This window comes from Falco punctatus (assembly GCF_963210335.1).
Source record: "Falco punctatus genome assembly, chromosome: Z".
NCBI classification, from domain to species: Eukaryota; Metazoa; Chordata; class Aves; order Falconiformes; family Falconidae; genus Falco; species Falco punctatus.
The window spans coordinates 39,266,935-39,292,957 of NC_137586.1; the positions used below are offsets into that span (position 1 = coordinate 39,266,935).

The 26,023-nt window shown below is 39.0% G+C and overlaps 1 protein-coding gene across 1 annotated transcript; it reads right to left on the bottom strand.

The window, feature by feature from the left end:
• Positions 1-5,554: 5,554 nt before the first annotated feature.
• On the bottom strand, positions 5,555-24,136 carry ANXA1 (annexin A1). Its single transcript, XM_080373360.1, has 13 exons — positions 23,983-24,136; positions 19,924-20,002; positions 17,636-17,729; positions 16,765-16,859; positions 15,052-15,165; positions 13,882-13,972; positions 12,776-12,855; positions 11,860-11,916; positions 10,211-10,304; positions 9,482-9,577; positions 8,349-8,407; positions 7,294-7,416; positions 5,555-6,281 (listed from the first exon to the last, which is right to left on the bottom strand). The coding sequence occupies exons 2-13, from the start codon at positions 19,987-19,989 to the stop codon at positions 6,222-6,224; spliced, it is 1,029 nt and encodes a 342-aa protein (XP_080229486.1). The 5' UTR covers positions 19,990-20,002; positions 23,983-24,136; the 3' UTR covers positions 5,555-6,221.
• Between the last annotated feature and the right edge of the window lie 1,887 nt (positions 24,137-26,023).

Consider the following 26,023-nt stretch of genomic DNA (forward strand, 5'->3'; position numbering starts at 1 on the left):
AGGACCAGAAGAGCATTCATTCATAGTGAAAAAGAAAAGGGAGAACCTGTCCAACTGGTGCAGGAGATATCTGATCAGAAAGTAACAGTAAGATAAATATTGACAAATTCATTTCCTGTGCATTTTCTCAAACCGTAGTGAAAGAATTAGTGTTACCTAAGGAATTATTTTCTAATGCTTTCTAACTAACTGATTAAATAATCACCATTCCTTAAGAAAACTTCTCCATTTTGCATCACTGAAGTTGAAGGGCAATTCTTTAATTTACAGGGTTCTTTTCAAGTACTGTGCCCTTACAGTACTTTACTACTTATAAGGTACAAGAGTTCAAAGATGACAAAAAATCACACTTCAATTCTCTTGTTGCTTTTTGTGTAAACCATGTGGCCCACTCCCCTCCCATATGAGTGCAAGGAAGCCTTCTCATTAATTTCACTGTGACCTTTTCTGTATCTGTAACATACTACTACCTTTGGAAGAAGAGGAAGGCAACTTAGGAAGACTATTAGAATGCAACAAAGTTAGGCAGGGAGATCAGAAGTCAAGCTGTCCACTGCCATAAGGATGGCAAAAAAATGTTTTGCAAATACATTAGAAACAAAAGAAGGGCCAAAAATAATCTCCATATTTTGTTGGATGCAGGGGGGAACTCCACAAAGCATAGAAAAGGCTGAGGTACTTGATGCTTTCTTTGCCTCAGTCTTTAATAGCAGAGACCAGTTACCCTCAGGGTACTCAGCCCCTCTGCCCCCCTCCCCACCCCCCCACCCCCACCCCACCCCCCAGCTGGAAGACAGAGATGAAGGGCAGAATCCAGGAGGAAACAGTTAGTGACCTGCTGCTGCACGTAGACATGCACACGTCTACAGGTCCCGATGGCATCCACTCAAGGGTACTGAGGGAGCTGATGGAGTAGCTCACCAGGCTGCTCTCCATTTTTTATCAACAGTCCTGACTAAGTGGGGAGGTCCCATAAGACTGGAGGTTAGCCAGTGTGACACCCACCTGCAAGAAGGGCAGGAAGAAGGATACAGGGAACTACAGGTATGCCAGCCTGCCCTCACTGCTAGGGAAGGTTATGAGGCAGATCATCCTAAGCGCCATCACAGGGCATGTGCAAGACAACCGGGGCATCAGGCCCAGACAGCATGGGTTTATGAAAGGCAGGTTCTGCTTGATGAACCTGATCTTCTATGATAAGGTGACCCGCCCAGTAGATGAGGGAAAGGCTGCACATGTTGTCTACCTGGACCATTGTAAAGTCTTTACCAGTCTCCCACAGCATTGTCCCAGAGAAACTGGTGACTCATGGCTTAGACGGGTGTACTCTGCGCTGGGTAAAAAGCTGGCTGGATGGCCAAGCCCAGAGTGGTGCTGAGTGGAGCTACATGCAGCTGGCAACCAGTACACATGTGGTGTTCCCCAGGGCTCAGTACTGGGACCAGTCCTGTTTAATACCTTTATCAATGATCTGGACAAGGGAATTGAGTGCACTCTCAGCAAGTTCATGGACAACACCAAATTGTGGGGGAATGTTGACCTGCTGGAGGGCAGTCAGGCTCTGCAGAGGGATCTGGGCAGGCTGGAGCGATGGGCCGAGGCCATTCCTGTGAGGTTCAACAGGGCTCAGTGCCGGGTCCTGCTCGTGGGTCACAGCAGCCCCACACAGCGCTACAGGCTGGGGCAGAGCGGCTGGAAAGGGCCTGGTGGGAAAGGGCCTGGGGGTGCTGGTCCACAGCCGGCTGGGCGTGAGCCAGCAGTGTGCCCAGGTGGCCGAGGCGGCCAGCAGCACCCTGGCTGGTACCAGACACGGTGTGGCCAGCAGCGATGGTCCCCCTGTACTGGGCACTGGTGAGGCCGCACCTCGAACGCTGTGTTCAGGTTTGGGCCCCTCGCTGCAAGAGGGACGCTGAGGTGCTGCAGCGTGGCCAGAGCGGGCAGCGAGGCTGGTGCAGGGTCTGGGGCACAAGGCTGACGGGGAGCGGCTGAGGGAATGGGGGCGGTTTAGCCTGGAGGGGAGGAGGCTCAGGGGGGACCTTATCACTCTCTACAGCTACCTGAGAGGTGAAGGTCAGTCTCTTCTCCGAGAAAATGAGAGGTAGGATGAAAGGACATGACCCCAAGTTACACCAGGGGAGGTTTAGATGGGGTATTAGGAAAAATTTCTTCACTGGAAGGGTGGTTAAACATTGGAACAGGCTGCCCAGGACATAGTGGAATCACCATCGCTGGAGGTATTTAAAAAAGATGTAGATGTGGTGCTTAGAGACACGGTTTAGTGGCATATAGACGGTTTAGTGGCATATTTGGCAGTGCTAGGCTAATGGTTGGACTTGATGATCTCAAAGGTCTTTTCAACCTAAATGATTCTGTATTTACTGACATTTCCTTTCCTCTTGATTTTATCCTTCACCTCCTCTTCATAAGCTTTAAAAGGCCAGACAGCCATTCCCCGTTAAGTGGATGGGCTACCATTCCTCAGAAGTCCTAGCTGAATGCAAAAAGCCCCACCCTACTTCAAGTCTAAAATATATCTTTCCAAAAAAGTATATCTGATTGCCTTCAAAACATGACAGGCTACTTTCCTTCTCTCCCCTGTTCACACTTGACTAAAGGCTTCTTTATTTTTGTGGGCTGTTACAAGTTACTTTCCCCACTTCAGAAAAGGGACTATAAAATTCATACATTGTGTTTTACTGAAATAGTGAAAATTCCAGCACACTGACTATGCCAAGAAAGTCTCCCTCCAGACACCCCGAGTGTGTACTGAGCAGTTTTGACAATCTGACTTTGGTGTGTTTTGGTTTAGAGGTAAGTTTAAAAAGACTTGAAAACACCTTTTTATTTTCCCCCTTTTATTTTTTCTTGTACTGGTGCTTAACTTTTAATATTGATTAGGAAAACAGCTGCAGAAAATGTGCAAACATTCCTCCTTGGTAGGAATCTGTGGACTCATCCCATGCTTGAAGCTCAGCACAGTGAGAAGAATGGTATTGAATGGAGTCTTTAGGGACTGACTTACATTTCAAACTCATCTGTAGTGATTTTGTGTGATATTTTGTCCTTTGACAGGCAGAAACACAAGAGCAAAAAAGATGCAAATGACCTTTGTTTACTTGCCTTCCCTCGTAACCCAGATTCTTTTAACAGTGTTCTGACTAGAATGACTTATACTTAAAGCTTCATTTGTATTGCTCTGTTGATGTTCTTATTAATTCGCATAGAAAACACTGCCTCATTTGTGTGATCCATTTAATTCTGTATATCTCTCTCCCCCACTCCTTGATTGTGCAGCATACCTCTTTAGGACAAAGACTGCCCTTTCTTAACACCAGGAAACTACCTTGTTGCTTAGGTGTTGCTGTAACTGAAAACCATGGGTTGGGTTGGGTTGGGTTTTTTTTTAGTTTAGAAATATCCTCCCCTTCCACTCAGACCACCAGGGAGCCTTCTAGCAGTGAAATGATTACAAGTATTAACCTAAACTCTATATTTTGCAGTATTTGAAGAAGTTTCTGGACTATAACAGTTGGCTGCAAATTTCCCATGGAAATAAGGAGTCATATAAATACATCATAACATTGGAGACACTTTTGAATGGCCATATAAGCAGAACTCTTTTTAAAAAAGCTTCTGTTTTTTTAAATGCATGTGGAAACAGTACCCTCACTGTAGAGAAATGTGCATCTCCCAGAAAGAAGTGAATACCTAGGGAGATTTAGCGGGCTTACAGTAGTAATAAACCTGTGACTCCTCATTGACACACCACTATACAGACCTCCACCAATCCCTCCTCTTGAAAACAAACAGCATTTGCATTTGTAGAAATAGACACAAAGTATAATCAAAATGCAGCTACTCTTGCCTCTATCAAGTATACACATAACATTAAGACATTTATCTTAAAATTAAAAAGGCTGTTTAGAATGCAGCAATGCACAGTAATAATTTCCTTCTTTTTTTCCTTCTATCACACTTGTAATCATATCACAACCATTTTTCTATTAATAACATGTTTACATTTAACTTCATACCAGCCCCTCCTTTACTCTAAATGAAAATTCTAGGTGCTCACTTGTTCATATTTTGAAACTGAGTAAGTCTGGGCTCTCACAAAGAACATGCTGCTGCTGAGATCCTCTTGAACTCAGCCAAATAGAAATAAATTTAAATTTGTAATTCTTTCTTTGGTTTTAATTGGAAGTAATTTTAAAAAACTTGCTACAACATTTTTTTTATGAATTTTTGGCTTCTTTGGTGAACATACCTCTTGAAAAAAAATTCTTTCCTATGCTGATGAAATCAGATACTTTCCCTTTGCTTAACTAGAGCACCTCTCAATTTCACAATGACTGAGATGCTGAAACAAGAGTTTCACCACGAGGCCTAATAGTAATTGGTTACAAGTTCATTAGTTATGATCTGTTCCCTGAGTACAGATGAACTCTTAGGGTTTTTTTGTTTCTCCCAGGGTCTGACCAGCAACACAAGTAGTACCTCAAAATGCATTCATTTAAGTTTCTTCACTTTTAGTAGATTGTTAGCCATTCCGAAGAGGTTAACAAAGCATATCTATTTTATATATATACGCATATATATAAAACATATTATGAGCACAAGTTCAAAAGGATGCCACAGCTGCAACTAGCTTTTTCATCCTATGGATTTTGTTTTAGTAAGAAAGGGAGCTAGGGGGCGTCTCATAGAGTCAAGCTACCATGTTCATTTCAGTGAAGCTTGACTTTCCTTTCAATCAAATTCTACTGTCATAATCAACATTTCCAATTTGCCATTATATGGGCTAAAGGGCTAGGGAATTGCATTTCCCTGACAACTGCCTCTGAAGAAAATGCATCTTTTGCTAGTGCCACACCCAAAACATACAAGATGGCTTGGTTTTGTTTCCTCTGAAGCTTGTAATTTCATCAAACAGATCCCTCATCCCATGACCTCTGTGCATATCTCTGCTAGTTTGTTTTTCTGTTTTAGTTGATAACTATCATGCATATAGCCCATAAACTTTGGTTAAGATCTCTCTATTCCACTTATGCTACAAGGAGAGTAAGGTTTACCAACAAAGTAAACTATGTTAGGGTATAGATCTTGGAAAATAATTGGGGCGGATCAAAACTTGGCCTTGTGGGAGGCATATGGGAATTTTCTTTCCAGCTCTCGCCATGCCAATGTTTCTTCTAGAAGATTTCTCCTTTTCAAGACACCTAGTTCTGTTATCCTAGACCATCCTAATATGAAGAGGGCCTGCAATATTTAATTTTAATTAGCCAAGATGACCTTTGATTTCCTAGTAGTTTAGCATGCTGTTGTTCAAATGAGTAATTGGAAGCCACCATAAAAGCAACCAGCAGTGTCTGCATGTAACAAACCCAACAAGTAATGCTTAGTTCCACCAGTGCACCTCAGGGGTATAACTGAGTCATTCACACAGCATTTGACAGTAATGCCAAGTATGAACTCTGTCCAAAATAGAGGTAGTGATAGTAGGGTTTTTTCACTTTAGAGATGACAAAATTTACACAACTCATCAGGAAAAAGATAAATTTCCATATGGGCTACGAGGAGGTTTTTTTATGGTATATTTTTTTTACATAGGAAGAAAGAAAAAACAGGTGTATTTACTCTGGAATTTAAATGAAAGAACAAAACAGTGCTATCGACAGCTTTTCATATTGTTAAATTTTAACAAGTAATCTTTAGTTATTTTTCTTACATCTGACATATCAACCCTAGCTGAAGAGAAATGGAAAGGTATAGAACTAGCTATATTATGTGATACTGATACATTATTTTTCAATTATTTGTTTACTGGGTTTTCTCTCATGCACTGTATACAAACAATTTGAAACCAAATACAGAAAAGCAACAAAGGGCATACAAAGTTACATATGAGTTAATTTTGGTTTTAAAAGTTTATTTGCCTGGCATAGATGAAAACTTTACCTTTTTCATGATTAGCCAAGCAAACAGAAACTTAACGACATTCTTTGACTTTAGATAAATGGCGGCAAGATATATTAATGCCATTCAGAGTAAAGATACTGAAAAAATACATTCCAGGTTATGGGTTTTCAGCATAATACATACAGCTTAAGTACCATTCAACAGAAACCTCACTGTGCAAAGCCTATATTTTAAATAGACAGCTCAGGCAAATATAAAGACCTTCAGCAACAGGTCTTGAGTGCATTGCTGGAAGACGAATCTTAATTATCACCTCCACATAAAGCCACCAGGATGTTTTCATAATCCCCTTTGAGTTCATCCTGTCAATTTAAGGACAAAAAACCCAGTTGTCAGGATAATGGTCTCAAGTGAAATAAGTTTCAGTAAGCATTCAACATACATGTAACAAACAGTTCTTCACCTAAATATATTAATCACTTGATAACACATGTGTTACCTACACACTAAGCTTGAACTGAGTACCTGCATTGTGATACAAACCTATTTTTTAACATATAAAGTTATTTATATGACCTATAAATAAAGACATGAATTTCCAGAGTGGACCAGAGGTAGATAAGGCTAATGAAAATCCTAGGAATCTCATGACATAAATTAAGTACAGAAGATTTCTATCCAAAAAGGAGCTTAAACTTTTCTTCTCTAGATAAAGTGAAAATGCCTTCCTTGACCTGTAATGTCCAATTATTAATATTAAAACAATATAAAAATTGTATCTAGGATTATGTCAAACACAGGCCACTTGTATGGTGATATTTGATTCACCACGGGATCACTTATTCAACCTGGAAAAGGTGGATAATATGCATTAAGGCCTGCACCCTTCAAGAAGATATTTTCTGTTAGTTTAAGTCATTCACTTAAGTCAGGCCAAATAAATGTTAAATTAGCAAGGTATTTGCAGCAGTACCTCCAATGCTAAAAAGCAATAGCCAGTTGCATCAAATATCTCCCAATAAAGCTGTTAGTGCAATCACCTCCAGTCTCCAGATATGTAGCATATGTCTGCCCAGGTACAGGAGCTTGGGAATACTGTAGACTCCATTCAGCTCTTGGCTTCTACTGTAAGGTGATATCCTGAGACATACCACTACTAACAAATTTCCACAGCTTTCATGACAAAAATGTTGCCCCAGAAAATGGATTTATTCTACAAGTATGTGGATCATCAGGAACATTAGTTACTTAGCTACAATGAGCTATTCAGCATGAACTTCTGACTGAGGAACAGAAGCATTAACAAATCCTTACTGGGCTTCCAAAACATTTTTGTTGTTTTGCATTTCATATGTCACCTGAGAGAAAACCTACCATAATGGCTTGGCGGAGAGAGATGCCATACAGTCTCTTGTAATAACCTTTGATCTCATTCATATCCACTTCATGACGTGAAACCATGATTCTGATGAGCTCTTTGTGCCGTGTCCCAAAGCCCTGTTAAAAGAAAAAAAAACCCACAAAGAGAAAAGGGGAAAAATTTTTTTTAAAAAAGAGGCTACTTATGTTACTGAAACATCTTAAATCAAGGTTCATGCATCAGACTTCTTTGAGGGTGAACAGAGCCCACATCTTATTCCTTTCACATCTCTCAGAGATCTTTTTATATCCCCTTTCTGTCCTTCCACTCCCTATAAGCATAATTCACTTCTGACAGGCTACCTCCATTCCTGGTTGGTTTTGTGGTTTTGGTGGGGTTTTTGGTTGGTTGGTTTTTTCCTCCCACATTCCTTGTAGCTGTTTCCTAAAAAAAAGTCATGTCCTTCACTGTGCTTGCTAGACAGCAGAGACAACCTAGACTTTTATAATTCATTGCCTTTATTATTTTCTTAATAGTGTGATTAACTGTATTTTCATAATGTTTCACTCAATTTTTCACGTGCTACTCCTAATTGTCACAGGAGTTATTAAAACACCTGCATGCTAGACTGTTTCAAGACCTCCACTGAGACTGGAACCTCACTCAACTGAGGTTCCAGTTTGCCAGAAGGACCATAAATATCTTGTCAAAGATTAGGCTTCTAGAAGGTCCTTGTCCAGATCTGTAATTGCTTTCCTATTTACTTTTCACAAATATTTTTGTAGGTTTGTAAGTGAGAAATGTTCCAGTTAGCTTTCTGTCACTGTCTGGAGTAAAAGATGTGTGGATGGACAGATGTCTTCATGAACATGCTATACCAGACAGCTCCTCCTACGGAAAGACACTCAGAAGTTTCCATGGAAGAAACAGAAGAGCTAGAAATACACTGAATTTCCTCCTGTGGTCCATTTTTATCACACAAAGGGCTTAGAGAGCTCTAGTTAGCTTGTTATTTTTCAGTTTACAAAGCATTCCATGTTTACAAAGAGAAATTCTTTCTTTAGGTTACCTTCATAGCCAAATGGAGTTTCTCAGCAAAGAAAGCTGGCTTGCTTGTGGCACACTTCACTGTAATGAAACCATGAGATAAGGTCACATCTGTTATACACATAACAAGTAACAAAAAGAAAAAAGACTGGAAAGCAAACACTTTAAAAGCAGTCTGTGTTCCTACCAGCATATTCTATTTATCTACTTCTTTAATATCTGTCTTCAAAATATAGAAGTAGCAGTTCCTTTCCTCTGTCTATTCAGAGAGCAATTCAGTCAGGGGAGAAAAGTTACTATAAAGACAAGACTGTTTTCCCTAGTTTACTGTCACAAAATCAAGAAAGATGTTGCAGTTCCCAAGAAAAAAAGTGAAAACATTTGTGCCTTCTACAGCAGAGCTGGAGGTTGCGATCTGATGTTTTGTAAAAAAGTTATACTAAGTATTTGCCCTCCACTGCTGATATTAGAAGGGATCTAATGGGACTCATTCTTCTATCCAGAATACACTTGAGTTGATACAAATGCTGAGAACAAGATGGGTGTCTGGGTCCTAATTCTATCCGTGGTCCACTAGTAAGAGTGACTTCAGTGAGTCACTGCTTTGCATTACTGTTCATGAGGAATCTTAATTAAGCATCTTAATACACACCTTTATCACAAAGGTTATAAGAATATTTTCTTGAACAGAAATGCAGAATGACATTCATTTTATTTTTAATAATCATATATTATAAAGATCTTTGAAAAACAAAATTTAGAGAAGAGCGGGTTTGTTGGTGGTTTTTTTAAGGCAGGTTTAAAACCATCAGATTTTTTTTATATACAAATTGTGCCTGTTCCGACAGCTCTTTTTGGCATATTGACTTCTTGTAAAGGTATTCCTATGTTGATGACACATCTTTTCTCCCTAAAAGATCTTTCTACATATTGGGAGAGCTATTTCTATTCATTCATCAACTTTAACTGATTCTAAATAACTCAGTTAAATCACTATGCTCAGACTGGATTTTCCAAAGTATTATTTAGCAAGTTTCTCAGTGAAGCAGAGTAAGCCTAAAATGGTTTCCTATTAGAGGAAGTATGGCAGAAGTAAAAGGTAGTTTTTCCTACAGTTAGTACATATACTAGGTTACAATTTGTAGAACCACTTACCAAGGGCAGTCAGGCAGTTCTCGATATCACCTTTCAGCTCCAAATCCAGTACCTTGTTCATATCATGTTTACTGTATTTGGTGTACTTCTGAAAGACTAAATAAGGGAAGAAAAATCAGTGAATAGCGATGAAAAAGATAGTATTCTCCCTGCATTTCCTTTGCTTGATTCTTCCCTTACTACTGTAGCAGTGCACACAGGTGACTGATTGTAGGCCATATTTCTCATTTTTTCAGCCAGCACAGTGTAAAGAGCAGTGTTACTGCATGGACTAGGTGGAGTCAGTGTAAGGAATGGGACTTTGTTAGGATGACAGGGTTCATGTACCCATTGGTAAGGAAAGGGGTGTTCCAACAACTCTGCTGGAGCCTGTGACATCAGGTGATATCCCTCTATGCAGGGCAAACTGGCTGAAAAGCAAGATCATATTGGGGAGCATTTAGAACCCCTGCCACACTGATCCCTTGGCTTTGTGGTCACTAGTCATGTGGGATTTCATGGCAATAGTTTCCTTAACTACCTAAATTATATTGCCTATCACAAATACAAAAAAAAAAAAGCTGACAACTGCATGCTTAGTCAGCAAGCATGTCCAGTTACAAAGACCTTTGTAGCAGTAAGAGTCATGTCTGATTATCATCATGTCATGATAATCTATATCTTCTTAGTTCATAAGCAGTCCATATTCAAAAAGTATTCCATTGAAGCACAAAGTTTTATCCAACATACCTCTTCGGAGATGTGGGTAGCTTCTTGCAGTAAGAACAGTAACAAAAACATTAATATCTGTTCCTTTCTTTTTCTCTCCTGCTTCATACAAGGCCTGTCAAAGAAAAGAAAGCAGTAAGGTTAACATCAGTATAGTAAAACCCAAACAGAAACACTGTACTTCTGAAGCTACCAACCAAAGGTAGGCCATTGCTTGGTCGTAATTAATTCTGGGCCTTGACAAAATCCATAACAAAACACAACCTTAGAGTAACTCTAGCTCTACCCATACTTCATACTTCACTTATGTCATAATAGTACCTAGAGAACACTATGCAGCTAGAAAACATTTTCTGACATTTTACAATTATCATTTAGCTCCACTGGGTACATTACATTCTAGAATGAATATATTTTTCATATATCATGATATGTTTACAGTCTGCATAGGAGTTTAGGACTAATAGGCTTTCTTTAAAAAAAAAAAAACAAAAAAAAACCAAAATTATCTCTGGTACTAATGGGACAATTGTGAAGGAGAATACTACACATGAAGTCTTTCCAGGACTGACTTTAATGGAAACCAAGAATCAAAGCAGTCTCCTTTTTCCTCACCTCCTCATACCTCTCTAGAAGTAATAATTAAAGACCTTCACACAGCAGCAAAGAAGATTTAACAGCACTTTCTCTGCACCAAGAGAAATAGCACTGAATTTCTGAACTTGGAGTATTAATTTATTGACATTTCATATCTAGGGCTGATGACAAAACTCCTGATGTAGCAGGAATACAAAGCAGTACTGCTCAATGGCCTTTTCGTGGTGCGATTTTTTTTTAAATACATGTAGAGCAAATCTACATTTAAATTGTAAGTGATGTAAAATTTTATAGGTGAAAACTCAGGAAAGACTGCTAATGCTTCCCAAGATTTTATCAAAACTAATCACGCTAATGGTGGAAAAAATAAGGGAAAGATGAGTTGTTTATTTTAGAAGTATTCAGAAAATCACTGAGATTTACCCAATAATCTTGAAACATTCATCACTGTAAAGCAATAACTATAGCTAACGTACTGCAGAGCTCACACTGGTCAAGGTACAGGAGCAGGCTCTGCACATACACCAGTACACCCTTGTCTCTCATTTCAAGAGCCCTGTTACAAACAAAAGGAAGATTGTGTCTAACTTATCTAGTTGTTGACCTCTCCTTCAAATGGTCTTCACACTTTACATGAACTAGAAGAGGTCTTGCAGAAATGTTTCTGAAGCTAGATATTAGGGTGAAGATTTAATTTCCTTCAGATAGTGATGATTATGTGAACTTCATAAAATAGTATCTGCTCAGAAAAGATTGCTATATATCATACAGATCTGTTAGGTCTCCAATGCACAAAATTCAGGTAGACCAGGAGTCCTCAAACTTTTTATCCAGGGGGCCAGCGCACAGATGCAGTGGCAGGCAGCCACCTGCGGCTGCTTGGTTTCCCCTCCCAACCCCTGGCGGGGGTGGGGGGGTCTGTAAATACCGGGGGCCGGATTGAGGACCCTGGGGAGCCGTATCCGGCCCGCGGGCTGTAGTTTGAAGAGCCCTGAGGTAGAATATCTGCAGCCAGAATTTTAATCTCAATTAAATCAGATGAAGAAGCACTGCAGTGCAAAGTATGATCTTACCCTGGCATCACTGTCAGCAAGTTCATCATTCACATAAGAATCTTCACTTCGGTCAGCCTATATAAATAAATAAAAATTTCACTGGTATTCAGTTCACCAAAATGCAGCATTTTCTGCCCTACCATTCTCATACATAACTTACACACATAATTGCAGACACATAACAGTTATGTCAATCATTCTGTGAACAAATTTGTTGTATTTGTAATCAGTGAGAGCTCAGACCTGCAAGGCCATCAACACTTTATTTTGGAAGTCCTACATTAAAATCCACAGGAAATATTGTTTCTTAAAGTGAAGTTCAGGCTTAGAAACTCTGATTTGCTCCCTGATGACCATTCAATAGACTCAAATTGATTTGAAACAAAAACCAAAATCAAAACCATGCACATGGTTGTATCAAAAGCATGTACAAGGTTTAAATACATGTACTCAATTACAGAATTAAATATTTATACATTTTAAAAGGGTCTTTTTATTGGGCATCTCCCGTGTTTAAAGTCATCTGCTTTTGAACACAAATTCACAAAACAGTTTGTCCACTTGTTAGCTTCCTGCCTCTGTCCCATTTTGTAACTACTAGAAACATATCTTAACAGCAAGACAAAAGGTTTACTTCTCTAATTGTAAGCATTTGTTCTGTTTCTATTTCTAGTCAGTTGACATGACACCGGTTTCCAAGTGCTTAAAGGCAGTTCCCACAAAAAAAAGCATAACTAACAAACGCAGTTTTTTAAAATGCATATCTCATTATAACTTAAGAACAATTTCATATGGTCTGAGACATGTAAGTAAAAAATAATGCAAAGAAATAAATATTACCTAAATCTTTATTGTGTGTCTTTCTCTAAAACTCTTGACAACACTGATTTTTCATAAGAGATAATACCACTCAAAATGCTTAAGCATAGCATACCTTGGCCAGAGCAACCAAAGCTTTCTGAAAGTCTCCAGATGTGTCAGAGATAATATCTTGTGTTAGATCTCTCTTCAACACTGAAATCAAAAGAAAAAGGATTCATAGTCTGTTTTAAAGTTATCAACTAGATTGACTAGATGACCTTCAAAGGTCCCTTCCAACCCAAACCATTCTATAATTCTATGATTTTTACATCCTTTTCTTAATTTCCCACTCAAATATGCCCATTAGACAGGCAGTTTTCTTATTTCTCTCATTTAGCTTCAAGAGAAGGGGTAGTATATTTTTTACATGTCCTCTAAATCCCTGAGATATGCTATGAAATTGGAGTTTAAACCCAAAATCTTCTGAAAAAGTTCTTTGAAGTCTTGTGGGTGGCATTGGCTTGGGCTCTTGCTTGTGAGGCACAAAAAAACCTTGAAACTTCCTGAGTCATTTCTCTTTCATTCTTACTTCTTATATTTATCAGCACTGAACTCAATCATAAAACTCTTCTGAAGAAATTAATTTGGGTGGAAGATATTGATTTGGGCTGTATTTGAATGGAAATCTCAAGGAAAATGTAGCTCATTCTCAGAAAACATGGTTTAATTAGACCACACTGACTGACCGCAGTGACCTCTACATATATGACATGCTACATTACATTTTAGCTATCTCTTCAAAGATTTCCACCCACCCCACCCCACCCCCCCTTTAGTTCACTGGTTGCACCTACTGCTATTACCTGTATTGCTAACTCAAGCACCACAGAACTTTTTTCCAAGACTAGTGAAATCTTAAGTTAGCCAAGGCTTAGTTAGAAGAGGGAAAAGGCAGCTGGGTTTTGCTTGTATCCTAGAAAGCATCTAAATGCATGGCCCATTCCATAAGACATCTGCAGTTCTGATGGTGGTGATGTGCCTTCCCAAACAGAAGTTTTGGGATCTACATAGGTCCAAAAAAAGTCAGGATGACTTTCCTCCCCTACAACTCTCAATTTTATGTGAAGCTCCACTTGCATCCTACAAGGTCTCAGCTTCGCATATTAAGAAGCGATGCTATGACTATAGTGTCTCTACAACAGAGTTGTACCATTAATACTTCTTTTTGCTCTGAATTACCTTCCTTGTAGTATCTACTGGCTTCTCTGATCTCTCTATTGTTTCTTGAGGCCAGAATTTCAATTAAGGTATCTTCATCAGTTCCAAGGCCCTGATAGGAGTGATTGAATTTTTAGAAATGTTATTTGATAAAGCAAACAAGATTTAGAACAGATCTAAAATGAAAGTCAGACTTGGCTTTGAAAGCACCACATGGAACAAGAAATAAAGTGAGAAACCTTGTGCTTGCACACAATATTGTTCTTTCAGCTCTTTTGGAATTAATTTTTTATCACATTTAATGTCACTGATAACCAAAAGAAGGGCTATGTTGCAACACTATCCAAACTAGCCAGCTGCAACAAGACTTTTACCACCCCCTACCAGGTTAACTTCATTAAGTAGTTCCTGCGCCTTGCCCCAGCACAGCCACCAATCCCCCGCAAGGTTTCAAAAGTTCATCTACTGTCCCTGCTGTTTCTTCATTCTTTTCAGGCCAGTCCACCCTGCTTCTTGCCTCTGTATTCTTTCTCTGGGCTCCTCTTCCAACCAGGCTCTTCTCATCCAGGCCCCCTTCTTCTCCCAGGGCCTCTCCTTGTCTCCCCTGCACCCAGGGTGCTCTGTCTCCTCCCTCTGCCTCTTCCAGGTCTCTCTTCCTCTAGTACTCCTCTTCCATACCCCTTAGAGCTATTTAACTACTTAGCAGGAACCAGCCACAGCTGCACATTATCCATGTCAGCCAACGCACCGCCCCTGAAGCCAGCCCACAGCTGTATATTATCAATGTTAATTAACCTGCCTTCATCCCTCTGTAATTCCTTTACAGGGTTAAAAGGTCCAAGCATTACACATAGAAGATAGGATTTTAAAATATATGAAGAAAAATACCCCCTTCCCCTTTCTCTTATCTAAACATATATGTAAACACTATGGCTTTCTATCACTATATCAGCAATCAGTTTTCACAAGTCAGAGAGTTCATTCTCACAAAAGAATCTCCTCCAACCCTGAAATTCAGCAGATTGATGGGTTTTGTTCTCAGAACCTAAATACCAGTACAGATTTATTTTACAAAATGGGATTAAAATGAAGACAATATATGAGCTTTGAAATCCAAGTCCAATGTCATTTACAGGTCCTGATAATTGTTTATGCTCTTTAGGAAAGCTTCTGCAGAAGTTTTTACCTTACCTTCATAGAAGCTCTTAATTCTTCAGCATCAAACTGAGCTGGAGTTTTGAGCAAAGCCACAACAACATCTTCCAGGTGGCTTTTCAGAACTTTTTTCAAGGCTTCTTCCAGACTCTGAGAGGAAGAATGTAAAACAGACTAAGCTAGTGAATCGTAAAATGCTGCTGGTCAGGTACAGTCCAAATGAGCCTGATTTCTCATGAATCTTAGTGTACATCATTCCTTTAGCTACTGGAAAGAACTATGAGGCCCAACCTGAAACTTTTGATTTGTCACCTTTATGTTAATCGTTTTTCAGTAAGTATTCAGGAGTGCTTTCACACATTGCAGTTCAGCCACATTCACCCATTTACAGTATCAGAAGACTCAAAATAGGCTGGTTTTATGTTAAAAGAAGGTAATATTTTATTGCTGTTATGATTATGACTGAGTTACTTATCTGGATACATATTAATTCATCCGTTTATCACATAAAGGACAGAATTGGCAGTGGAAACTATGTGGATGTAGTGTAATACCACCCTACCCAAAACTGCAAGTCCTGACAGTTAAGATTTGGTCTATATACTAATTTGACCTAATTTTAAGTTAAAAAAAGGAAAAAAACCCTAATTATTCTGTCTCCTATCTGGAGATGCTCAGTACTCTGTTTTGTTACGTTAAAAGTTACAACCCTATTCCCCACCAAGTATATGTTCAGGTTGTGGCTCTAAGAGTGAAAAAGTCAACCTGCTTTGTCAGGATACCTAAGGCAACAAGATTATTTAAGAAGCAAACACTATGTCCTTAGGTAGTTCTGTTCTGCTCTTGACAGTGTGTCAAGGTATTAATAATCTAACAGCATTAGTCTCCCTGTGTCTTTGAAATTGTGTTATAATTTAGGTGTTTAAAAAATATAACTGCAAGGCTGCAGCTTCCTCTGAGGACAGAGAGGGCTGTGAAAAGCACAAGTGAAGTTTCCTGAATAAAAACAGGAAATCTAGGCTAAAATATTAGACTTATTTTCTAAGTTGGTCTTTAAAAGTTACACTCAAAGGAATCACTTTCCAAGGAGCAAATGTTCAGTAACTCTGGTATGACAACAGTGCAATTATAATTTCAGTTTAGAGTTACAGGTTCAACTGGAGAAAACTTGTTATAGAGAAAAGTAAGAGCAATCAAAACCTTTTCCAGAAATATGTAGTAATTTCCAAGCTTCTCATTTCCAGGGACTACCAGTTTTATCCATCAGTAGAACACTGACTCCTGTATACCCATCCCTGTGCCAGTGTTGGTATACTTGTGGAACAGCATTATGATCCTACAACTTTCCTATCCTATTTAGTGTTCTATCTGGACTTAAACATTTGGAGAGATGTCTCCAAGTTCCCTTCTCCATCCCTTCCTTTCTCTCAGTGGACTGTCTCCCAGGTGGTAGTAAAATCTCTGCATTCCCAATGATTTAGTGATTAAAAGGATCTCTAGGGCGTTCAAAAACCTAGGAAGACAGAATTTCCAATTTTTTTTTTTATTTCAAAATAGTGGCCATCATATTCAAAGGCTCAGCACCAACAATATAGTTACAGGGTATTATTCTGTGATGATTTTCACAAAATAGAGAAGGCAGAAGACTAGCTTTTTGTTCTATGAAACTGAAGCTGTATGTACCATCTGAACTAGGAGCAACATTGATATTCTGGGTCTAAATTTAAGCTTGGCTTGAATATACTTTACCTTTCCTTTAGCCTGCTGATAGGCAGCTTTGATCTGCTGACGCTGAGCATTTGTTCTTTTAGTCAAGATGTCAATGATAGTGGCTTCATCCACACCTGTGAGTCACCAAACAACAAAATATTTAATAATATATTGGAAATAATTGTAGTGGTGCCTAGTGCATCATTTAGCCAAATACTAGTATTTTTAATTATTATTTGCTTTATGTCATTTTTTTTTTCTTGACTCACTGAAGTTTAACCAAGGAAAAGTCATTTACGTTTAGTGATATAGTGAAGAAATAAATAAAAAAAAAAATATTCCCACAGAACACAGAAACCTATGTTTCTACAATTTCATACAGAAAATCTTAAAGTGTTCTGAGTGCAGAACCTATATTAGAGAATAACTAAAAAAAAAATAATTAAAATTAAACGTCAAACTCATTTTGTCTCAGTAAGCCAAACAGAAAAAGGTTTCAAAGTACAGGCAAAGTGCCAAATGCGAATTTCATTAAAAGAGAGAAGTGCAATAGAAGCATACAGTACGTTAGCATATTCACTGCCTTTTGCAGGGATTTTATGGAAATCAGATCAAAAAGTATTAGTACGGTATGTCATAACATTTTATTCTCTAGAAATTAAATTTTTACAACCTTTCCTTCAATATATTAGAGAACTTTAATGTAGTATTTAGTAACACAACATCAGGATATCAAAGAGTTGAGATTCTTTACCAAGTGATACAATTTAATGTATTGCCAATCCTTTAAAAGCAAAGGCATCTCTCCTTCTTGCCATTGCCTCTCATTCTGATATTCTGTTCAGGACTATTCTCAACATTTCCTAAGGAAGAGTCCTAATATAGCAGGTTAAATATTTATTTCTCTTACCCTTTACAGTAATAGCTTTGTCCAAAGCAACAACATCAGCTGATGGATCAAAGTTAGGGTATGACTGAATTCCAGGGCCACCTTTTGAACTTTTCTGTAGAGGAAGGGGATAATAATAATAACAATAATAATAAATAATTTTTAAAAAAATTGCTTATTCCAAAGATTATTTTTGCAAAGAAACAGTTTTAGAAGCCTAAATAAACCATGTATATGGGATTGTCTATTATAGGACTATCAAGGAATATACACAATTTTATAACTACAAAGAACTAAAGACTCAGTAATGAATATGCACTGGATCTATTCTATTCATACCTCTTGTATTAAGCAGTAAGTGCTTCATATATTGTTTTAGGTACCTGAAGACCTATTTCTCAGGATAAGATGGATACCATAGAAAAATACTTCTTAACTGTCATGTTAGGCCATTATGTCCAAATTTTAAAGGCTTTAAACCCACAATTAAATCCTACAGGCACTTCCAGTAAAGTGCTACTAATTTCTTTGCTCATATCATGCGAATTGACTGTGCATCACATTAAAAGACTTCTCAGTTGACTCATATCTAAGGCTACAAGCACTTCTTGCATGTAAGATCTTGAAGAGTTCAAGCCTAATCCTATGAGGAAGTGGAAAACTGTTACCCAACTTCTTTGAAACTTGAGACGTAAGCCACACTTTCTTCACAGGCATTATCTACTGGCTACCTTTGGTGAATCCACTCCTAGATGGGCACTCCCGTCTAAAGGGCTCTGGTACTAACTAGCAGTGATGAATTCCACTATGCAACAGATTATGTGGCTTGCCCTAAATCAGCAACAAGACAAATCAAGTCACTGGTAGGACCTACAACCCAACATCACTACCTTATCAATGTCTACTTCTCTTACAGAAGCTATAAAAAAGCCCAAAGGTTCTTTGATATATATATAAATTTCCCATTAGTAGGATACATGGTGAGATTTTTTTATTTTAAAAAAAAACCGAACAGTAGTTTAGCTACACTTTTTCTGAATCACCTATACTTTCTCCTATTTCAACAACTCACCATTTATTTTCTTTAAAATCCTTTGCCACTAAAGTTAAATAGCACAAGAAAAATGGCAACATCCAATGGATACATGTTTTACTTCTTCATTCTACATTGAATTTTGTACACTTCTAACACCTAATAATGATATATTCCACTCCTTAAATATTATATCACTGGGACTTGTAAGAGAGCAGAGGGACTGCATACTTAAAAAGGTATCTTGCATACTTTTGAAAAAAAATCACTGTGACTTTGTGATAAGCCAACAGAAGAATGGGACTTCTTCACTGCCTCTTTCCCACGCATACCAGGTTAGTCTTTGTATACTGGTTTCCATGACAAACTTCTCTACTAGCAATAAAAATCTGTAACCACCACAACCAGAATGACTCAGGAACCTGGTAGTGCAAGAGCGATAGTATGGTGCAGCCAAAGGTTTATGCACAAAACATTGTGAAGTCAAAATTACAAAATCCACAAAGGTATAGAGCAAACTATTTACTGAAATTTCCACCCCATGTTAGATATTTTTTTTCAAGATGAAAGTTCTTTCAGGATCTCCTGGGACTTCACAGTGTACCACTTTATCTTTGCCAACAGTCATTTTAGTATCAATCAGCTTCATTATCATGACAACTCCACATAATCCTAGTGCAGTAACTCTTGACTTCTCACCACCATAAGCCTCCCTTCAGTAGTGGTCGCCTGAGTTGTTTTATTACATACCATGACTCTTTCCACTCTAAGTATGACATATATAATAGGAACACTAGAACATATACTAGTGACTTTAGTTCCTCCTTAACATTCCTGGGCTCCAGCTCATGGCTTCCTCTACCCCAGCCTAAGAGTCACTGGTTTTCACAAGTTTGTCATCTGGACGTGTTCTTACACATTCGCACACCTGTACATCAGATTACTACTTTAAGGAGGATGACTTGACTCAATTAGTGATTGTCTGCTGAGAATTACAATTTCATTACAGTAACTAGTTCTGCCTAGGAATTGATAACTAAACTGATATGTGTAAATAAGAGTAACTTTTCATCTGATAGCAGACTTCCTAGGTTATTAGATTACATAATATTACATGCTGCAACAAAATTGAGTTCCTGTTCTAATCGACTGGAATTTTGCCATTGTTTATCCTCCCTTTGAGTATATGAAAGGCATTTGGTAGCTTATGCCTTTAAATAATTTCTAAATGTACTTGAAAATAAGCATGATGCTCTCAAAAGGTGATAATACTTACAATACATTCCTGCTCTTGATTTTCCATGAACCATGCCTGTTTCAGAAATTCTGACACCATAGCCATGTTGACAGAGTTTCTGGGAAGAGATATATCAAGTTACAAGCCATTTTTGATCCAGTTACAAACCATTTTTCATCACTTTCAGCACTAGTGCAACTCAACGTTTCCCACTCTCAAAATCCTTTTTCTTGAACTATGATATTCAGGGCCAAGCAGTCACTGGCTTGTGCTATCAGAAGCAGGTAACTTTTACATTTGGCAGGTGGTGCAATGCTCCACAACTGCGTGCTCACTCCTACACCCTTAGCTACTTGCGGAATTTTTAGATTAGAAGTAGAACAGTAAACTAGTTGGACTATTTGCTTATTTACTATGTCAACACCTAAATATTATCATGGAGTTACAAAAGGAAGTTACCAGAAACAAATTAAACTCTGTCTTTCCCCATTAGTTAAGGTACCAGCTATGCCCATTTAGCTTACTGAATATTTGATTCTGTTAAAATTCAGTGGTAAACAAGTATTGTTGTCTGATAACTTACTGAGGTTGGAGCTCTTGTGTGTTATGTTAAGACAAAATATTCCCTTGTTAAATATACTCTCATGTAATTTCTTTGACTAGCTCCTCCCTAAGGAAGATGAATACAATCAGACACTTTCACCTAAACTGTTCCTTGTTTCTTACATAATACCTCCAATTTCCACAAAAGAATATATTACCCATTTAAGAAGGGAGAAAAAAAAATTCAGCCTTTTATCACCAAAATTACATTCAGTCTAGTTTTTCCATATTATACCATACAGAACAGGAAAAAAGACTAATGGTGTGATTTGATATTGAGAACCCAAAAACAGTGAATAGGCTGCTTTATAACAACTTTGGTGTGAGGAATATTCTGTTTGCTAAAAGAAACAGTGAGGGAACAGAGAGAATAATGTTTTATCAAATAAAGTTTTTCTGGTCTGCTCAAAATATTTTTTTTTCCTCCAATCTTCCATAGCAAACTCTAGGGAAGGGTTGGTTTTAGAGCATACATATAAACAATAAAGACAATGTTGCTGGGTAAACCATAGTGTCTTTGAATCTACTGTGAAGAGACAAGATGTTATTTGTGGTCTTGGGGTACAGGTCACATAATATAGATCATATACATGAGCATGAAAAAATATGTTGCTTATGCTGCAAACACACTTGCCTTACTTATGCCCTGTGTCCCAAAGAAAGGGCAATGAGAAGTCCTTTAAAACAATGCATGCCTAGGATCAAGCAGTGTAGTTGCAGCCTGGCTGCTTCTTTCCCTCATAGCAAAACTGTAAAATTTATTTCCACATTCAGCTGCCAACAAAGTGACACCTATCTCCCATGGCCTGGCTGCTTCTTTCCCTCATTAACAAAACTGTAAAATTTATTTCCACATTCAGCTGCCAACAAAATGACACCTTTCTCCCATGGCCCTCATCCAGCACTCCTGCCCACCTCCACACCTCTCCAAAGCAGAAACCACCTACACCCCCTCCTACCCAGGAAACCCTTGCTTTTGTGCCCTTCCTTCAACCCTGAGGGCACAAAGTTCAGCTCTGCCTGTGCTGCTAGAAAAACTGAAACTGGATCCTAATCTGTGTTTGTATGTTACTTAAAAGTAGGTCTCATCTGGGTGAATTATGGTCAGAATATTGTGTTGGTTTTAAGAAGCAACCCTTAGGCAGATGTCATTTAATGAGTAGCAGAAAAGCACACTTAAATTGCAATTAGAAACCAGCAGGTTTTTATTAAGCTATTACAGTGACTCCCTTAACCTTCTTGTATGGACAAAGTGTATGATGCTAGACAAAGTTCTATAGTATCTAAGGGTCTGCTGCGTTTTATAACAGCACACATGAAGGCCATATGCAGTTGGATGAAAACATTTTAGTCTCCATACTAGGTGCACCAAGTCACCAACAGTGACATGCACAGATATGTCTGCCAGCTAATAGAACCATAGTCTGTAATTGTTTAAAGCTAAAAAACAAGATTCAGTCTTACAGCACCAGATCTGAGAAGAGCTGGAACCAAAACTGCATTTTGGTTGCTAGAGGAACACTTCTGAGGAAGAGCTCTAGAGAGAACTGCTAACATCTCCATTACATTTGCCTGTCCCAGCCCCCACCCCTCACACCTAGCACTAGAGGCTTTGCTGTTCTTGGGGATGACTAGACCAGAAGGCTGCAAGCCTACACTAAATTGGGTGTATTAAGCCTCTAAACCTTTATGTCTATCCTAATTTACATTACAATAAAAGAATTCTATGCCTTAAAATCTAAGTCTTTTTTCCCTCCTTATAAAATAAAGACACTTCGACATGTAGATCAATCTATTTCCATCTAGTAAAGAAGCAGCACAATTTTTACAGAAGTCAAAGTAGGCAATGGCTTTTGAAAGGGGCTAAAAACCTTATGCTGCTTGAATTGAACCAGAAAGTTAACAAAGCACTCACATACAAAATTGTTTGCCTGCTTTATAAAAAACTATGGCTAATAAGAAAAAAATAAGATTGTAATCTAGGAAGACAGCCAGATCCCACCCAATAAAGTCAAGGTCTTTTCCAGGGTTTTGACCCATGCCACTCTAAAATACAAGCAGCTCATGTAAACAATACCAAGATCCAGGAGTGATAAATTCAGTCAGAATATTATTTTTGTTTAGTATGAAAAGGACTTTAAGAACTGATGCTTTCTGCCATATATTTTCCTCTATTTTTGAGCTCAGAACAAAACCTATGAACAGGAAAAGAAAAAAGAAAAAAATATATGTGCCTACAAAGTGGTGCAAACAGAAGGTACCACAGAAAAGTGTGAAACTTCTTTCTGGTTACTCCATACAAAATACCTATTTGATAGCTATTCTGTTTAAGAAAATATGGGCCAGGCCAGGCCATGTGTCCCACTTCCCAAACTGATGCATGTAGATATCCCATTTAAAAGGAAAGAGGATCAAGAACTTAAGATTTCTTATTTTGAAAAATACTGTGTATCATTCCCAGTTGGAATGCTCAGCATTGCAACTGGAATAAAAAATCAATCAGAGATCAAGACTGAAAGCTCTGACTGTTGCTTTGCGATAATTATTGCTTTCTGTCCGGCTCTCAGTCCCCAGAAGAAGCATCCTTGAATGGGGCATATGTAAATCTTTAAAACTTTTGAGAAAATACATACTATTTATTGAAAAAACTTGAAGACACAAACTAGACTTTTACACTGCAGTCTGTGTCAAACAACATAATTTCTTCATGCTTATTTAGTCATATCATGAACCATATCAGATGTACCATCTCTGGTTACTGTCCAATGCTAGTTACCAGGATCTTGTTGTAAATTAAGGTCATTACAGCCTGTAAGAAAAACAGGAAGTAGAACTAACACAATGATTAATTTTACAGTGGAAAGTCTACTGAATATGAATGAAAATGTCAGAGAGAAAAACAATCTCATCCTTGGAAAATTCAGTGGAAAGTTTTAGCAGAGCAAACCCCACATGACACAGCCTTTCCTTACTTGGTTTTGCCTAAATTTTTGGTCACAAAACCAGGCTTTTGCTCTTATGTTTCTAAGAGATTGCTTTGCTTAACTTTCATCAGTTTCCTGAGCAAAGACCCCTCTACAGTCCCAAAACAGCAAACTATTGTTGAAGAAACAACAGATGTTTGTTTCCTTTTTTTAAGTTTCCGTACAAAGTACAGGAACTCCAGTTTTACTGCAGATTTTTACAGCTGGCTACTACAAGGGCAAAGAGAAAACATAGGAAACAGTCAGCTCCAAGTAAGTTTTCTTTTGTTCTTTTAAGCTTTTCTCTTTTTTTTCCCAGTTGCTGACATGCAAAAAATAAAAGCAGTAGTTTTCCAAGCTATTCCATCTACACAAAATGTTTCAAAACTGAAAGAATGTCCCCTGCCCACACTTATCTTTTCCCTTGTAAGCAAATCCAGCCCACAGAAAATTGCACCAGGTTACCTGACAAATTCAGTATATTAAAGTTTGTCGGATCTACAGAGAACAGCAAAGAAGTAAAGAAACTTACCTTGTTCCTCACAAAGACAACTTTTCAGGGCAGCACAGCCAGAAGTAAGAGACTAGAGGTTTGTTGATGCTTTTATAGCGCAGCAAGGGAGACCCCACCTAGCAACGAGCGTGTTTCCTCAGCCCCAGCAACCATCTGCTCTTGCAGCAGCTACATCTGGGTGCTGTCCAAAACACAGAACCACACAAAAAACCCCAGTCATTGCAAAACTATGTGCTGGAGAAAGCAGGAGCAGATTTCAGAAGGCAAAAAGCAACAAATGAGCACGCTGTTGTAGCTCTCCTCCCCTGCCATGGCCACATCTCTCACTATAGTAAATTGTCATACAACTTTCTGGATGGTGAAACTAAAATGTTAAGAAACTAAACTTTAGTTACTCCATATTTTGACATGTCAGAGTGAATATATTCACTTCAAAGTGATTATATTAAGATAAAATGTGGAGAAGAGTCAATGCAGCTTTCATGCTTCACTGAGCTCTGGTGGCTGTTAGCTCTGCTTCTTCTACACATAAGCCCATGGCAGAAACGTTCGGGATTAAGACATGTCTGAAACTTAGTATCGATTTTTTTTGTTGTTTTTTTTTTTATTTTATTTTTTACAAGAACCCCCTGGCAACTGGCAGACTTAATAAAAGGGCAATAACTGACACCTACATAATCAGAAAGAGGTTGAAACATTCAGCTTAAACTCTGAAGTTCAAAGTGAGAGTGGTTTGCACAAGATGAGGGAGTTTGCCAGCCTGCTAGAAGCAGTTTTCTGCAAGCACTTCCTCACCAAGCCAGCCAAGCACACTTTCGAGAGCACGTCCGGCACAGCAGCACACAGCATATCACTAACATCTCGGGTTGTCCTGGAACATGTTGCCCAGTGAAGAAATACCACTTGCTGAACTAGGAGCATTTGCAACTAGCAGATAGGCCTCCTAGCTGGCTGTCATGCTGCTTTCTGCTGAGCTGGACCTGCAGCAACACACTGGCACCTCCAGAATGAGGAAGTCTGGCTGATCTGCCTCTCATGAACATATATGAAATGCAGTCTCCCCTTGAAACCCAAGTGTAGCAATTAATGAAATGGGAGAAAGGGGAACAGACTCTTGGGTAGCGTTAGAAGGGACACTCCAAATTCCTCAGACAGGCATCACTGCATACACAATCCAGCACTGCTTACACATTACTCTATCTAAAATACCTCTGTAGAAACTCTTGGGGCCCTAAAAACATCCCCCCAACTGGGTTTGGTGGCAGGTGCCAGGGGTAAGCTTGGGATCAGCACAGCCAAAGGTGTCACCATGCCACTGGGCCAAGGGAAGAGCTCCCAGCAGTGCTTTGGGAGGCCAGGCCACCCCAGCCCTGGGACCTGCCTTCAGCTGTGGCCCCAGCACTTGGTCCCCACCCCAGCCACTGTCCCCCCTGCCTTGCAGCCAGGCTGGGACGGCCTGTTGGAAATGCGCGGGGCCCAGTCTGTGGACTGGTGTCAGGTCCCTTCCTATCCCTATCTCCAGCCCCAGAGAGGTGCCCCATGCCTGGGGCTGGAGCTGCTCCTGGTATCCCTCAGCTGTCCAGATCCTGCTGGGGAGGTGGGACAGGAAACTGACCCCCTCCCCCAACCCTGGCACTCAAATTGCTCCCAGGTTCCCTGCCCCTCTGACAGCAATTTTCCCCTGCACATTGTTCTTTCCTTTTCTCCTGCATATTTCACATGTTATTTGACAAAGGTATTTCAGATATTTTCAGTAAGCTGAATAATTGAAGGGGCCTATCAGCTGCCAGTGGTACTGTGAGCAAGCTGTCAGGTTGTATTTGGCTTTGTTTATCTAATTATGCTGTGTGAAGTTCAGATTATTCCTGCCCTCCTGACATTCTCCATGTCAGTATGACACTACCAGTCTTATTTCACTGGTTTCAGGTGCTTGCCAAACCCTGTCTTTACAGGTTTTATCTGGGACTGTTTCCCTTGTCTATTAATGAGCATGGCTAATTATAATATTTTTGTACTGAAAAGCTGGACATCTGTGCATACCCCTGGTGCACCTAGCTGT

Coding starts and splice junctions, on each gene's coding strand:
- ANXA1 (XM_080373360.1), bottom strand. CDS start 19,989: ATGGCTATGGTGTCAGAATTTCTGAAACAGGCATGGTTCATGGAAAAT. Junction 10,305..11,859: donor TTGCTGACAGTGATGCCAGG/GTAAGATCATAC, acceptor TTTCTTTGACAG/GCCTTGTATGAAGCAGGAGA. Junction 7,417..8,348: donor AACTCCATTTGGCTATGAAG/GTAACCTAAAGA, acceptor TTCTTTTAACAG/GGCTTTGGGACACGGCACAA.